An 18,229-nucleotide genomic window follows, 5' to 3' on the forward strand; every position below is an offset into this window, starting at 1 on the left:
AGGATCAGACTGGCCATGGAGATGTACAACACTCAGAGAATGGACAGCTCAACCTTTCTACAGTGGACTTAAAAATCCATCTGGAGTTAAAGAGACTTGAGTGAGAGGCCAGACATTTGGAAATAGAAGCTGAGGAGAAGGACAGGCAGAGGCAACATGAAAATGAGATAGTGACTCTTTGCCAGAGTAATGGAGGTAATAGAGAAGGGAGTAACTGAACCCCCGAAGTAACAAAGGTCATTAAATTTCTTCCACAGTTTACAGAGGGGGATAATTTTGATAGTTTCATTCATATGTTTGAGAGGGTATTTAAACAGTATGATGTTGACCAAGGGCTCTGGGTATGGTTCCTGACCCCCTTACTCCATGGTAAAGCTGTAAATGTTCTTTCCAAACTATCTGATGTTAACTTTTTAAACTATAATGTTATAAAGAACTGTTTGCTAGAATTGCTTAAGCTAAAACCTGAAGCTTATAGGAAAATGTTTCATGAGCATAGACGCAAGGTAGATGAAAGTGTGTGTGAATATGTTGCTGAACTAAGCACTTATTTTCATAGGTGGGTGAGTGGATGTCAGGTCACCACTTTTGAGGGAACAAGCCCTTAGCACTTTGTCTGAGAACATGAGAATCTGGTTAACTGATAGACAATGCTCTACTGTAGATGAGTTGGGGAAGAAGGGAGACCTATACCTAGCAAGCGGGGCATCACTGCACAGGAAAGGGACACGCAGTGCTGCTCATAGGTCAAAGGGAACCCATGACTGGCAGCCCAGACTGCCCAACAGAATCTGACAGTAGCAGGCGCAGCCACTAGTCCAGGTACACATCCAGGACCTAGGGTTAAATGTTTTAAAGGCAGCCAGTGGGGCCATGTAGCACAGAGATGTACACAGAAGAAAGGTGGGGAATCAAAGGTGGGAGAACCACTATGTGCGTATGACAAAATGCCAACAGTAGTTTGTCTTGAGATAACAAGGGTACCAAATTACCACACACGGTTATATCCTATCTTAGTGAATGGCAAAGAGACCATTGTTAAGAGAGATGCAGCCTCTAACATAACCATTGTGAGGCCTGCAATGGTTACAGAGGAGCACTACTTGTCTGGACAGTCTACTCCAGACAGAGATTTCGGAGGGACCCCATTCCAAATACCTTTGGCTAGGGTTCACCTTGACTGGGAGGGTGGAAAAGGAAGCCAGCAATTAGGTGTGTTTGAGGATATGCCTGCAGATGTCCTGATAGGGAATGGTTTTGATAATGCAGTACCATGTGTTCATGCAGTTACACGCAGTCAAGCTTGGAGACAAGAATGTGGGTCTCATAGCCTGGGGGAGACACAGACAGACTGCATACTTTCTGCTAGGACTGGTGAGGTGGTTACTTCAGGGATGGAGCTAGCCTGCAGCAGTAAGACTGAAGGTGAGCCACAGCTGCTTGTTGGTACTGATGTTCCCTTAGACAGAGTGACTGCAAGGGCAGAGGTTAGTAGCAGTACACAGGCTGACAGTGAGACACTGCTGTCAGAGGATACCAGACGTCCTGTGGAAGGGGAGCTGGGAAGGGTTACAAAGAGAGAGTTGAGACAGGCTCACCTCTCAGACCCTAAACTATAAGGCCTGAGGCAGGTAGCTAGTGAGGCACCTGATTCTAAAGGGAAGGGGGAATCTGTATACTGGGACAAAGGGTTACTGTATAGAGAGTGGACCCCTGAGGGAGGGCTAGAGGGTGAGAGAATACAGCAGTTGGTAGTGCCTAGAGCCTAGCATCTGGCACTTCTAGCCATAGCCCATGATATTTCCTTTGCAGATCATATGGGCATAAAATGCACAAAGAGATGCATTATGGAGAATTTCTATTGGCCTGGAATTTCCAGAGACGTAACAGGGTACTACAGGACTTGTGAGTAGTGCCAAAAGGTAAGAAAGGCAAGAGACAAGGTGAAAGCTCCTTTGATAGCTTTGCCTGTAATTGAGGAGCCATTTCAGAGGGTAGCTATGTATTTTGTGGGACCTCTGAGTACCCCAAGTTCCACAGGGAAACAATATATCCTAGTAGTAGTAGATTATGCTCCAAGATACCCTGAGGCAGTGGCTTTGTCCTCCATTGAGACAGAAAGGTGGCAAATGCTTTGTTAGAGATTTTCAGCAGGACAGGTTTCCCAAAAGAAATACTGACAGAGGTGCCAATGTCATGTCAGCCTTGCTGGCTTTTCTGTGGAATTACTGTGCAGTGAAGCACCTAAAGACCACCCTCTACCATCCCCAGACTAATGGTCTTGTGGAGATGTTAAACTCTACACTCAAGTCCATGCTACAGACAGTTGCAGACCAGTTTAAGAGGGAGTGGGCAAATATTTGCCCCATCTGTTGTTTGCTTACAGTGAGGTTCCCCAGGAATCCACAGGTTTTTCACCCTTTGAGTAGTTGTATGGGCAAAGGGTGAGGGGCCTCTAGACTTAGTTCATGATGAGAGGGAGGGTGAGTGTGAATCTCACCAGGAGTCTGTTGTGGCATATGTCCTAAACCTCAGGACAAGGCTCAGGGAACTAATGGGCTTCGCCCAGGAGAACATGACAGAAGCTCAACAGCAGAAAAAGGTCTGGTATGACAGTATGCTGTAGGGCAGCAGGTAGTGGTTCTCATTCTTGTCAGACACAACAAGCTTCAGGCAGCATGGGAACCACCCTACAAGGTGGTAAGGAAGATCAGTGATGTTAACTACATGGTGGAACTGCTAGGCAGGAGCGCAAATTGTACCATGTTAACATGATGAAACCTTACCATAATAGGGAGGCCCTTGGATTGCAGGAGGAGTCTGAGGGAGATCTGGTGACTGATCTCCTCAGTGAGGCTCAGACTGACACCTCAGAGGAAGGGGTAGCAATGTCCCAGCAGCTATCTCCTACCTAGCTTCGAGAAATCCGAGCAGTGTTACAGAAGTTTGGGGACATGTTCACTGGGAAACCAGGGTGCACCTACCTGGTGCAACATCAGGTGACTGCAGGACCCCAAAGGCCTATTAGGCAGGCTTCTTATAGGGTGTCTGAGAGAGTCAAACAGACTCTGAGGGGGAGATACAGTAAATGTTGGAACTAGGGTTAATTCAGGAGTCCAACAGTCCCTGGGCCTCCCCAGTGGTGCTGGTGCCAAAGAAGGATGGCAGCACCAGGTTCTGTGTGGACTATAGAAAATTAAATAGTAACACAGAATCAGATGATTACCCCATGCCTAGGACAGATGAAGCCCTAGAGCAGCTGGGTAGGGCTAGTATCTTACCACCATTGATCTTACCAAGGTTAACTAACAGGTTCCCTTGACTCCCAGTGCTAGAGAGAGGTCAGCCTTTGTGACTCCTTTTGGCTTGCATGATTTCACAAAGCTGCCCTTTGGGATGAAAAATGCCCCAGTGACTTTCCAGAGGCTGGTAGATCATATCCTGTCAGGAGGAGGAAATTTTGCCTTTGCTTACCTACATGATATAGCCATCTACAGCCATTCCTGGCAAGAGCACCTTCAGCATGTCAGGGAGGTGCTGGGTAGGCTACAGAGGGCAGGGTTGACGATTAAGCCCAGTAAGTGTCAGGTGAGTATGGCAGAGGTCTCCTACCTGTGACACAGAGTGAGGAGTGGTAAGAGCAGGCCAGAACTGGCCAAAGTGGAAGCCATTCAGGCATGGCCTGCACCTGTTACAAAAAGCAGGTGAGGGCATTCTTAGGGAGAGCAGGGTACTACAGAAAGTTCGTCTCCAGTTATAGTACCATAGCTGCTCCCCTCACAGACCTGACAAGGGAAAACAGGACAGATAAGGTAGTGTGGACCCCAGCATGTGAGCAGGCATTCCAGAAGGTTAGAGAAGCTTTGGGAGGACCCCCAGTGTTAGCCAGTCCAGATTAACAGCAACAAAATGTGTTGTGCAGGTAGATGCTTTTAAGCATGGGGTGGGGGCTGTACTTAGCCAGATATCTTGAGAGGGAGAAGAGCAAACAGTAGTTTATCTCAGTCATAGGCTCCAGCCCAGGAGGGGAATGCTATGCAGCTGTAGAAAATGAATGTCTAGCCATAGTGTGGGCACTGCAGAAACTTCAGCCTTATCTGTATGGAAGTAAATTCACTGTAGTTACAGATCACAATCCCCTAACATGGTTACAGTGAACCAGCCAGCAAAATGCCAAGTTGCTAAGGTGGAGCCTAGGGTTGCAAGCATATGATATGTCAGTGCAGTACTACAGTGGGATTAGCAATGCCAATGCAGATGGGCTTTCAAGACAGGGAATGGGGTAAGGTATTTCCAGATAGACTCAACCCTCTCAAGCAATGATTCTCAAGGGACACTTGGAAAACTAGCTTTAGTTCTCGTGGGTGGGGGGGGGTGATTAACTGAGAGGTTGCCAGCCCAGCTAGATTAAAGTTTGTAAATAATTATATGTAATTTGTAAATATTAATATGATCCACAAACTTACTTGACAAATGTAAGAAAACTGTGTTATGTGCTGAACTTAAAAAATGTAAAAACAGTGCACCCTGCTGGAAAACAGCAGAAATGTGTATAAACTATATGCCAATGCAGATATATGTTTTCATGGTAGAAATTGGGACATACAGAGTTAACTTGCAAACTCTAAGAAAATAAGCTAACAAGTAAAGAGTTTTATGACTGTGTGTTATCTCAGCTAGAAGACAGAATGTCTGTAGCTGGAAATTCTTTCTATTGTCTTAAGAAAGAGATAATTACTAGGCTTTGCATGTAAAGTGTTTTTGTATTGCTCCGTGAATTACTAGCAGCTGTACATCTGAGAGATAAGTATTTTTGACAGAGACATGTTAAACTCTGTTGGTATCTGTTTAGCCTGGGAACTAGATGCAAGTGTCAAATAGTGATGTATCTTGCTAACCCAGCAGTAATATGTATTAGTAATTTAAGAACTATCTCAGAGAGAAAGAGAGTGCATTTTGTATTATGTTCTGAATCTGACAACAACTCACCAGCACTTGCATTGCTCTGTAAGTAAGACTTAGATATTAGTATTTCTCTTATAGATAGAAATATAGCAAGATTAGTGTAGATGATTTCTATATTTATATGAGACTGTCCTACTATGTTATTTTAAAATATTTCCTGTGATTTCTGAACTCTCTAATGTCACTGTGCTGAGTTAATAAGTATTGTCTTGTGCTCTTATTATTTATTATTAAATATATTTAAACCTTTTAACTGTGGCTGTTTTGTGTAGAGATAATTTAAGCTCTTAGCGTACTTGCGTGTATTTGGTGATACTGTACAAGCCACTCCAATAGCCTTTCAAGTCTCAGTCAAACTTACTATTCGGATAACGGTAACATTACACAGCAGAATTGGACACCCTTTGGTAAGGGCCTTTATAGTATCTGATATTAGTGATTGGTGGCAGTCAGTACTACCTTATAGTCTGGGCAGGAGGGGGAATAGCTAGTGATCCTGTGACAGTCTTCCCCAGGAGTGTCTACGGGTCTGTATATAAATCAAATCTCAAAGTGTGTATGTCTGTCAGCTACTTGGACAGGGACATGAAGCACTGGTTGGATAGAGATGGTGCTGGATGTTTTGGCTTGACCACTTGGTTGAGATATGAACCCTATACCTGTACCTGTGGGGAGTCTTATTGGGGATCTGGAGAAAAGAGAGAAACCAGCCCCAGACTGACTGTGATCTCTGTGTGCTCTTAAAGGAAATTGTACTTTGCTGTGTGTGTACATGTTATCTTCCCAATGTGCATGTCCCTTACTGGTGTTAGTGGTGAGGATTGAGGATCCTTCATTACTGGGCCAGTACACAGCTATCACAAGCAGCATGCCTATACAATTAGCACTGCCGCACATCTCACTAACATGTAAGCATTTTGTAGGCTTTGCTTGAATCCCACATAATTGTTCATGAATGCCACAGATGATGCACATAGTCATGCCATTGATGTTATTTTTGTTTGTTAATTGTTTACCCATGTTTAGACAGTTATTTGACAGTTGTATATATATATATATATATATATATATATATATATATATATATATATATATATATATATATATATATATATAGAGAGAGAGAGAGAGAGAAAAGTACACCTAATAGAAGATGGTTATCAGAAAGATTTCATTTTGTTTTCCTAGAATATGAATATAACAGGGGTGTTTACATTTATAAAGAATATAAAATGAATTATTCCCTTGTTTCATGAAATACACAGCATTGAACATGAACACACTACACTTGGGCAGTGACATTGTATTTTTCTATGTACCATCATTATATTTCATACCATACTGCTCAATAACATAATGCATTTTCAGTTACGAAACTCTGAATGTTGGTATGGAAATATTAATAAAAAATTACAAACAGGGATTAATATCTCCACTACAATCGATCCATGATTAGCAATCAGAATAGCAGTTTGTTTAAACTCTTTATTTTCCATTGCTGCTTTACTTGGTAAGTCACTTTTTGCAATGTGTTTGTGTTCTATAATCTATAAAAGGGAAGAGCCATGCTACTGGTTATGCAAATCTTATGCTAATTAGCTGCCAATATTTTTGACCAATTGTTCCTATTTTTCAACAGTCTTTGTACAGATTTTTGCTCCAAGATTGAGAGATATGAGTTTTGTTTAGAGTCTGCATGTAATGTCACATCATGTGCAGAGAGCAACTTTGTTGGTCTGTCTCCTCTGACTTGTTTGCTAATTTAGTCCATCGCTAGTATGAACAGAAGTGGGCTCAGATCGAATCCTGATGTCCACCCACTCCCACTGGGAACCCTTCTGTGAGTCCAAGCACTGTTTATACTTTTGTCATTGTGTCATTGTACGTAGCTAACTATACCAATGTTTCTAGGACTTGAAACCATTGCAGGACTACCCAAATCAGTTTTCTTGGGATCTTGTCATATGCTTTCTGCAAGTCTAGGAATGTCCATTTGGACTCTTTCCCCATCTCTAGCTTCTTCCCAAGCATCTTTCTCACTGAATATTTTCATAGGTATGTAGCCTAGCTGCCCTTGTGGGTTATTGTAAGCTTAGCCAACTTCCCTTTTTGTGTTTGAAATAATCTATCCCATTTTAGCTATAGATTGCAATCATCAGATTGGTTGTACTGTTTCTTGATCTGAATCTGAACTGCTCATTCCCCATCTTACTTTATACTACTCTGCATATCTGTTTATCAGTCACACTATTCAGAACTTTCTTGAAGTGTGTCCTGAGTTTGGTAACTCTATACAACCCCTTTGTTCTTGTACACTTGCACTAGTGTGCTTACTCTAAAGTCATGCGGGATACACCTTTCTTTTCATACTGCTCTGAACACCCTCTAGAGCCACTTCTCATCCAGCTAACCCAACATCTTGATCATATCTGCCATGACCTCATCTACGCCTGCTGCTTTCCCTGACTTCATTTTCCTTATTACTGATGTTCCTTCTAGTGTTGGCTCTTCCTCTTCTTTCATCATAGGTTGTGTCCCAGGCAGTGCAGCTTCTGTGGGGTTTTCCTCATCCAGAAGTGGGTGGAAGTGCTCCTTCCATCTGCTTTTATTGTCCATGGGATTTTTGAGCAAGTTGTTACTGGCATCCCTTATGAATGGTGTCCAGTCCCTGAGGGGCTCCTCTTGTGACTAGCCTCTTTGAAGAGGTGGAGTCTCCAATTCTAACTTCCTGGGTCCTGTCTGTGATCTAGCTGGCTATCCACTGGATGATATGAGTTTATACCTAACTTCTTAAGTTTGTCAACAATGCCTGAGTGGAGTATTGTGGCAAGTACCTTGGCCAAGTCAAGGTAGGCAGTGTGAACCATTTTGCCTTCATCGATTGCTGGTGACCTTTTCAAAGAAGTCCACCAGGTTGAGTAGGCATGATCTGCCCTTAACAAAACCAAACTGTGTTGGGTCAAGTGTCTGAAAGTTTCCTGTGTCAATACTAATCATTTCCATGGTAATTCTTTCCATGGCTTTGCATATGAGACTAGTGAGACTTACGCATATGTAGTTTCCAAAGTTTGAAGATGACCTGCTTTTGTGCAGGGGGATGACTGTTGCTTTTTTTCCATTTGTGAAGCATGAAGCCTGTTTAGAGGCTACAGCTGAATAGCAATTCTAGAGGGCCTGATAGATCATATTTCATGCTATTTAGAAGGGATCCTGGAATATTCTTTGGGCCCATCGATGCAGTGTTCTTGGCATTAGAGAGAGAATTGAGGACCTGTTCTCTAGTGGTAGTAGGGGGGTATAATTGATGGTATTCCCTAAGGGGAGAATGAGGGGGGAGAGAGAGGGGTAAAGTTAGAGCTGCACTCTATTATCAGCTTTTCTTATGTACTTTATTTCCATAACTAGCTCAGCCACATATCTGTTGTATAGTCCTTACACATACTGTTTTGAGGAGTTGCCATGTTTCTTCAACTCTACATATTTCCTCTTCTTCCTGAGGTGCTACAGCCCAGAGTCTTTCAGCTTTTCACGGTTAGGGGTCCTCACAGTGGATCACCGGTCCACTTATGATTGGCAATGGATTTTTACAATGTCGAGTTGCCAGTCCAGCGCTCAACCTTCAGAGAAGGCAAACACACACTCACATACCTACCTGGATGTCTATTAACATTAATTCGAGTATTTCCATGAAGTTTTGACCTTTGTTACCAGTCAACTTCCATATCTTCATCCTAGACTCTGTTGAGTTACAGTCTTTTCTGACCATTGCTTGTACCTGATTATGACGACCAGTGTTTTATGCTGTTGGATGAATGTTTCACCAGGTATGACTATCCCAATGCCCATTCTTTAATAGGCGTAAGTCTCCCTGAGCTGCATGTTAGCCTCTCTTGTATGTGATTTTGTGACTGTCTGTCTGTCTTGCTAAACCATATGTTGACTATTATCAAGCATTTTCCAGAAATAAGTCTGCAGTGGTCACTCTTTCATTATTTATGTTACCTTACCCATGTGGAGTCAGGCAGTCCATGTAGCCCATTCTGTCTGTCCCTATATGTGCATTCAGTTCCCCCATTATCAGCACCAACTCATGTTGTCCTGCTTTATTTCATAGGTCTTGCAACTGCTGTCTGAATGCACTCTTTTCTTAGCTCTCACAACCCTGCTGTAGGGCATTGGCTTAGAGTATAAATAGTGCCTTATCCTTATACTGGAGTGTGATTGCTATGAGTCTGTCACTATTTCTGATGACATCTCTCACCGCTTTCTGAAATCCTTCCCTCATCACAATTCCCCTACCATTTTTAATCTGTCCTCCCCCTGAGTAGTAGACATTGGATCACAAGACAATTGGCTTTGCTGCACTGCCTTTCTGCCTTGTCTCCTGGATATATAGGATGTATAGCCTTCACCTTACCATCATGTCATTTTCTTCCAAACTGCACCCTGTCAGTGAACTTGCAATGAGTGTAGCAATTCTTAGTTCATATCTGGCAAGTTGATTGGTTTTATGTATAGCTTTCAATCAGCAGTGATAACCCAGGTAACTCAATCTGGTAACCCAAGCTGAGCAACTAGACACTGGTCAGCGTGTAGCTTATTGAGCCAGGCTGGACTTTATGGTGGGCGCACACTGGCAAATAGGGGCATATAGACCCCTCCCACAGACTTTGACCATTATGTCAACTGTTCTACCGTATGATTATGTGTGCAGTCTCTACTAGCACAAAAAGAACAGAATTTGAAAATAAACTCTGACAGGCTCAGCTCAGCGCAACATGCAAACTGCTCCATTCTACTTTCCTTCATTGTAAACAGTACTAGGTAAGTATGTACCCAACCACAATTTTTACTTCTCTTCCTCATTAACTTTCTAAACACTGAAGTCATACAATTACTATAGTGATGACACGTGTATTCCATTCCGTTAAGTTTTAGAATGTTGCACCTATTAATATGCAAAACTGTCCATCCACATAAACATTTAAATATTTACTTAAAGACCCTGTATATGTATTCCATGCCTTGGCATTGTAACATAACATAAACCTACATTAAACCTTATCTCATGTAGTACACCGTGATGTACCACTCTTCCTGTAATATTCTATACTTCTGTACTATACTTTTAAAAGAATGATTTCCTCCAATCTCTTGAATCCCCACATTATGTCCTCATCTAGCTTCTAAATAGTTTATGTATTTATTTATTTTTCATTTATTTACATATGTGACATGTTTTCATTGGATGAGTGTGCTAGTCCACAGGCCCTTTTAATCAGTCAAGGACAAAGACTTTCACTAGTGCAAAATAATGTTTCCTTCTTAATCATCCTTTTTTGCAGATTTCTGTCTGATTTTCACTTCATACTGTTTTATTTATTTTGTCACACATAAGTGCATGGTGTCCTTTATTTTGTCACATGTAAGTCTGACTCTGAGGAAGTCACTTAATTGGACACCGCTCCTGGGCTGAGTCTGGAAATGGCCCATGGCAATCAGTGCTCCACCCTGGTTAACAAATACAAATAAATTATAATATGATACGATAGCCTGCATCTAGCATTATACTTGCTAAAACAAAAGCTGTAAAATGTATTTATTAAGCTGTACAAATTGGTTAAATATATTGTTAGTGTTAACTTTTTAACTTGTTTATATTTTGATATGAGATATAGTAAATGATTTTCTAACTTGATATCTTCGTTACACTCTTCCTAGTACAGCAAACTTCCTGTCTTCATTACATTGTTCTAAACTTACCACGCTCTTTAAACCCAGGAAATGAATAATACAGCAAACGACACAATGGAGTAAAAGGAGGTTGAATTGCATGGCCAGCTCCTGGATAGCAAATTCTGGAAAGTAGATGAGAGTTCCCAGCCTCCTTCATCTTCTTTTCAATCTGAAATTGAAACAAGTATGAACATAGATCAGAAAAAAAATCTTCAACTAAATTATATTTATGGCGCACTTTGATAATCAGTTTTTGAAACAAATGATCATTTAACATTTTTTACTGAGTTTAAGAACATAGTAATTCTTGCGGCAGTTAATTTACTTTACAGTGTTAGCTGGAAATTGCAGAAGGAGGACACAGGAGGCAAGCTGGAGGAGTAAAAGGCTTTTTGAATTGATAAGAAAATGTGACTGCAAATTAACATTGCTATGGTTAAGTAAGAATATCTAAAACAGTGAAAGTCACAAAATATTGTGTTAATAAACTAAGACTTAACAAAAATTTCAGTCAAATGCAATGATTTTGCTTGAATCAGAAATAATTAAATGTGGGAAAGCTATTCAGTGAACAACAATTTGGTTGAATAGGATACAACGGGTAGGTTTACTGCAAATTTAATTAAACTTTGAGTTAGTTAAAATGTAGAAAATTCCCCCCTTCTCCCAAGTTGTAGTAACCTTGGACAAGACTACAATAGAGAGTGCAGCTTCCTCCATGTCACTTTAACTCTATAAAACATTTAAGTGCATTTTTAAATGATTGATCAAACACACACAGTTTAAATACAGATTTTAATTCTATTTTTGATCAAAAACATCTTATCAAATTTTACTTGATGGAGCAGTCTATACCTACATACATGGAAAAACATGGGACATAAGAAAGGGAAGAATCTAAGTATGGCATGGATTAACTATAACAAAACATTTGATAGTATCCCACATTCATGGATAAAAGTGTGCTTAAAAATGTATAAGGTACATCCTTCATTGATTGATTACATTACAGTAACCATGAAACAGTGGCAGACCACTTTGCAATTAAGCCATGAAAAAGGACAGATTATTATCCCAGGGATAAAAATCCCAAGGGGGATATTCCAGGGTGACTCCCTGTTACCATTGCTATTTTGCCTTGCCATTAATCCATTAAGCTGTTTACTTAACAGCTTAGGTCATGGCTACAATTTGACTTCTAGAAAACAACAAAATCTAGTGACTTCTCATCTTCTCTTTGTTGATGATTTAAAACTGTATAGCTCATCAGGTGAGGAACTGAAAGCACAGCTGCAGGTTGTCAAAACTTTTTCAGATGATATTGGAATGTAATTCGGCCTTGGTAAATGTGCAAAAGCAACCTTTAAAAAAGGAAAACTGCAGGACCAGGAAAATATCAGTTTGGGACAAGAATGATATATAAAAGAGCTTGAGCAAGAGGGAGTGTATAAATACTCAGGAAATGATGAAGGATCATCAATAAAACATGAACAAATGCTAATAGAGCTTAGTAAGGAATACTTTAGAAGACTTAAATTGATCCTGAAAACAGCACTGACATCTAGGAACAAGATCCAAGCCATAAATCAATTTGGGAATTGATGAAAGATCAGCAATAAAACATGAACAGATGTGAATAAAGTTTGGTAAGGAATACTTTAGAAGACTTAAATTGATCCTGAAAACAGCACTGACATCTAGGAACAAGATCCAAGCCATAAATCAATTTGCTCTTCCTGTCCTAACCTATAGTTTTGGAGTGATTGATTGGCCTCAAAAAGTGTTGGATAGATTGGATATTAAAACAAGAAGGATGCTTCATGCTCACCAAATGATTTATAAAAATCATTGTATACCAAGATTATATATTCCCCGCTCTGAAGGAGGTATGGGCCTCCTTGAAATTGATTACACTTATAGATCTGCAGTCGTGGGACTTCACACATATTTACTGACCTCACAATTTCCAAATGTAGTGAAAATTTTGAAACATGAGAAGAATAAATCTAAGATGACATCTCTGCTTAATTTAGCAGAAACATATCATCATCAAACAGGAATGGAAATCAAACCAGAAGTGGATAAAAATCAGGCAGCAACTGAATGTGCTAAAAAACAAAAGAAAGAATATAAGGTGAAGGACCAGATGAGAAGGCAAGAAATGTGGAAAAAACATAAATATAGTTGCAAGTATAGAAAACTTCTGGAAGAGCCTTATGTTGATCAAGAACGAATGTAGAAATGGTTAAGGAGAGGTGAATTCACATCAAGAAATGAAAGGTTAATATTGGCAGCCCAAGACAATAGATTACGTACATGCTGGTTTACAAAGTCCGTTGAACATGTGGGAGAAACAGATATATGTAGGTTTTGCAAAACCGAATTAGAAACAGTCACACACCCTGTTGCTGGCTGCAATGCACTAATGGCAGAGGGACTGTACACTGAAAGACATAATAATGTGGGGAGACTGTTACACTGGAGATTGTGCAAACATTATGATATCGAAGTGGCTGAAAAACAATGGAAACATGAGCCACAAAGAATCATAGAAAATGAAGTTTATATCACATGGGATCACCCAATACCATCAGTTCAAAAGATAGATGCTAGAAAACCGGATATAGTGGTCCAGGAAAAGAAGACAAAAGTAGCATTGATCATTGAAATCGTCACACCCAGTGACTATAGTGTCTTGCGTACAGAGAGACAAAAAGTCATAAAGTACATTGCCCTGCAGGCAGAAACGAGAACCATGTGGTAGAAAGATACCCAGACAGTTCCAGTAGTAGTAGGAGCAACTGGTCTTATAAAAAAGAATTGACAATCGTATTTCGATATGTTACCAATTTCTGTAACACTGTACGAATTGCAGAAGGAGTCATTACTGAGCACATTGTGGGTGCTGCGAAGAGCACTTTTGTCTAACATCAAAGAGTGAAACAATGCTAATTTCATGAACTTTAATCGTACTTTGACTTAGGAATGGGGTCCATTCCCATCATGGAATTAGAAACCCAAAAGACTTGGAGAAATTAAAAACGGGAGAGACATAACTGTGATGGTGTTGTTGATGTAAAATAATGTACTGAACAAAATGTTCCACAGAAGTCTAAGACATTAAAAGTGTGAGATGGAGGTCTTCAGCTGTTGTGTAATAGAAGTGATATCAATATGTTGATAATTTATGAAATGTATCCATGCACTCATTCTAAATGAACTTTATTAATAAGGGTGAATAAGGATGCTCACTGATTATCTTGACTCGGACAAGACTTTTGACACTACACCTCATGCTAGTATTATTGAAAAATTAGACAAGCTTAATATAAACCCCTACATTGTCTGCTGGATTGCAAATGTGAATTGCAAATAGGCTATCCAACAGATCTCGAGCTGTGAAAGCTGTTGTTTCTCTAAATATAAATTTGTAATGGGTAGTGTGCCATAGGGATCATTTCTGGTCCATCTCCTGTTTGGCATTTATTTTGCAAAATTCTAAACCAATATCCTAGAAGTGTAGTTGACCAAGTATGGTGATAACTGCAAACCAGGCACTGTTATTAAGCTCATCCACTGATACAAAATAGCATCAGCAAAGGTGAAATATGCACATACATGTATCACAAACATTCTCAAATTAAATTAAAAAATGTACAACTTGGTAATATTTTGCAGAAAGGCTCTTATCTTACACATAATAAATGGCTTTCCTCTTCAGACATATATGGTTATAAGAGTCCTAGGTATTTATGTAAATATCTTTTCGTCATTCAGTCATCATATTTTTTTACCATAGTCAGGAAATCCTTCTGTCAGGTTCAGTTAATGTCTAAAGGACTATCCTTCAGATCCCAAGGATCTGTTATCAGACCCATCATTAAATACAATGCCCCCCTTTAGCATATACAAATCCAGTCACATCGCTCAACTGAAAAGGCCCCAGAAATTTCTAACCAAAAAATGAGTAGTCTTAAATCCTTCATCTGTCTTGATAGATTAGCATGACTCTCCTTATACTAAGTGTCCTACAGGTTGCTGCAAGGTAACCCGTGTCTTGCTTTTTGAACCATGAAAGATTCTGTCCTATTTGACCTCATATTTCTTCACAGAACCATAGCTCTACAAACACCTACACTAAATTTTTAAATCTACACCAACAGATAAACAAGACTTACTAGAGGAATGGGGTCTTAACTTGATGTATTTCTAACCTATGGAATAAGATGCCACTAAAGATGAAACAAAGTATTACTTTGGTTACCTTTAAAGCTAGTCTTGATGACTGGAACAGTAGATACACATTTACATCTGGGTTGTCATGTACTGTCCTGCTCAGTTTGGGAGGTAAGCACTATTAAGTGTTTGAAGATGGTGGCAAAAACTTATAATTTTGTCTACTTAAAAATAGATGTGATTAGGCATCTTATTGATCAGACTGTACACTGAAAGGCATAATAATGTGGAGAGACTTACACTGGAGATTGTGGAAACATTATGATATCGAAGTGGCTGAAAAACAATGGAAACATGAGCCACAAAGAATCTTAATTATCTTATTAATCTGTGATTACTTGCCTAGTATGTTTCTATGTTCTAGAAAAATATTACCCTGGCTAAGCTTAAGTAATTTATCTGTTGTTATACATAAGTAAAAAATATCAATCACAAAGAAACAAAATGTTACTGAATTTAACAAACAAAACATCCTGCATGAACTACATAAAACAAAATTTCTTGCATTACACCAAGAAGCCAATAACAAACAAAACATCCTGCATGAACTACATAAAACAAAATTTCTTGCATTCCACCAAGAAGCCAATAACATACTGTATAGTTCTTCATCTGGTTATGCATTCATTCTGTATCACTTTTATTTATAACCAGTTCAAACTGCTTCTAATACAATTAATCAAGCAATTGTTTATTTTCATTCAGCTAATTGAAGATTCTGTATAATACTTAGTATTTTGAATAGCTCTGATATGCTGTGGAATGCAGCTGAAATATTCATGTGCAAATAATTTTCAAGCAGAACACATAGGGGCAGTGTGAGCAAAGATAAAATAATTTATTTATGTCTCACTGTGTGCGAGTAATCTCTTTCTACAGAAATGATTTCCAGGTGTTAAGTCTCATTTTGGTTAACAGCCATGAAACAGCATATAAAAATATACTTCTGCAAAATAATGACACCTAGCATCCAGAGTATGAAACACTAATTCTGACATTCCTGATGAAGTTCTGATATAAAGCCATGATCTTTAACTCCTGATTCTTTAACCTACTACATAAATCATTCTGTGCTCCCCCTCCCCCAAACACACACACACACACACACACACACACACACACACACACACACACACACACACACACACACACACAAAACAACCAACTCCAAATCTACCATACTGGCTATTCCTTAAGAAGTTTTGAAGCTATTCAACTTATCAGAAAACCCTTCCACTTAGTTAATTGCGAAAGGGCTTTTTTGAAAGTTGTGCTTTCATGCTAGAACATGCTTTCTGCAAACATTCATAAATGAAGTGCCCTTGTAAACAATTCAAGTTCTGCTTGATAAAATATTTTGTTTTTACTTCAGGGAGAGTGAGTAATATAAACTTAGGTATCTCTCATTAATCAAAAACAACTTTTCCCTAATATTTTCACTGGCATCTAGCTGCCTTGCATTGTCAACCATTGAATAATTTGTCTAAATTACAGGTACCTTTAAGCACCATTCTTTACAAATACAATAGAACCTCTGTAAGTTGACCACCCAAGGGATTGTAACAAACTGGTCAACATACAACAGTAGTCAACATAAGGAACTAGGCCAACTGTACTGATGGTTTCACTTTACATGCTCGAAATACTGAAATCTCGAATTTCCGTATCTCGAGACCGTAACGTTGAAAGCACGTAACATCAAGATATCAAAATATCGAAACTCACTGCACTGAATATGCAAAATGTCGAATATTCAGTGTGTGCATGTATATATATATATATATATATATATATATATATATATATATATATATATATATATATATATATATATATATATATATATATATATATATATATATACACATATATATGTGCTTCACTTCTAGTCACCAGTCCCGATTCCGTAGTGTGTTATAGTGATCTCTGCAAGCAACTACTCTGGTCCAATCACACACAAACTGAAACATTGTATAATCTGTGGTAAACAATATTCCATAGCAACTTCCAAATGTACCTTCTCACATTTTTAAAATCCTAGCTATAGCGTGCAAAACTCCACAGTTGAATAATTACTTCTGTTGCTCAACACCTGCTCAGATTGGCCATGTCTTTTCACAACACGCCAACTTTTAGGGGAAGGCAGACAACCAGCAGCCATCCAAACTCGTAGCTCCTCCACTCTGTCCTGCTCCCTAGCTAAAGTTGTCATTAGAACAGACAAATCTGTAGCCCTGGAACCTAAAAGACACTTCAATCTGTGATGCCATGCCTCCACAGTATTGTTTGTTCATTGCAGAAACAGTGTCTTTAAATCATTGATATTCTAGAAAGTAATGGAAAACAGAGGTGGAAATCTATAAAAGGCTGTAGTCATAGTATTAAATGTATGTACCTTGCCTAAAATGTACCAGTGTGCAAAATATTTAATCAGATCTTTGCCCTCAGTTGGAAACAATTCTTTCACCAATTGAATGGCTGATAATACTTCCTCTTCTGAAATGAAAGCCAAAGCAACTAATGATTTCACAGCCGATTGAAAGTTAATATTTGTGTTGTATAGCGGAGTTAATCCTAGTTGTTGAACTTTACAGCATATGTTTTGGCTGAAGTGAAACAAACAGCCCTTCAAAATTACACTGTTTAGATTAACTCTAATACTTTTCATGGCTGAAATTTCAAAATCAGTTAAGGTGTATTTTAAGTTGTTCTCAAAACCATGTTCAGATAGTTGTTCTAGGATGCAATGCCACATAATATTATATGACTTGAGTGACTTTTTACTCATTAAGCAAAATAGGAGAGGTACGGACTTGTTACCCCCCCCCCGTACTTTACAAGTCCATAGATACTATAAAGCTGATGGCGTATTACACCTTTGTAAAAGAATGTACCATCCATTAGCCAGATGGTAGTTCTTCCCAAATCATATAGATTTTCCATCATAGTGAATACTACGACCGTAGTGTCTGTACTATTTACCAAATGATTAGTGATGAAGACACCTGCTTTAGTTGAGAAACAATTGATCTCTATATCCTGTAATGTTAAATTACCAGGACATATTGGAGAAGTATCCTTTCTGCACAGTCTGCCTATTTGTTGCAGCAATGCTTTATTTGTTGGAAGGGTAGGTATTATATCTATAGAGCTGGATGCCAAGGCATCATCAACTATAAGGCACTGGATGTCACAGGACATCCAAGCTCTTACCTTCAATTCAGAACAGAGCATGTAGCATTTAGTTTCAGAAGGGTCTCCACTATGATTATGTGCCATCGACTTAACAAAT

The 18,229-nt window shown here is 39.2% G+C and overlaps 1 protein-coding gene across 1 annotated transcript in view; it reads right to left on the bottom strand.

The window, feature by feature from the left end:
• The window catches only part of LOC122815405 (peroxisomal succinyl-coenzyme A thioesterase-like), a 247,629-nt gene that overhangs the window by 132,922 nt on the left and 96,478 nt on the right, over window positions 1-18,229 (bottom strand). The window contains exon 3 of the mRNA XM_044087872.1: window positions 10,729-10,870. Coding sequence (XP_043943807.1) covers window positions 10,729-10,870 — 142 coding nt within the window. The remainder of the gene's footprint in view (window positions 1-10,728; window positions 10,871-18,229) is intronic.

The sequence above is a fragment of the Protopterus annectens genome, chromosome 11.part0 (genome assembly GCF_019279795.1).
Source record: "Protopterus annectens isolate FY-2018-M chromosome 11.part0, PAN1.0, whole genome shotgun sequence".
NCBI lineage: Eukaryota > Metazoa > Chordata > Ceratodontiformes > Protopteridae > Protopterus > Protopterus annectens.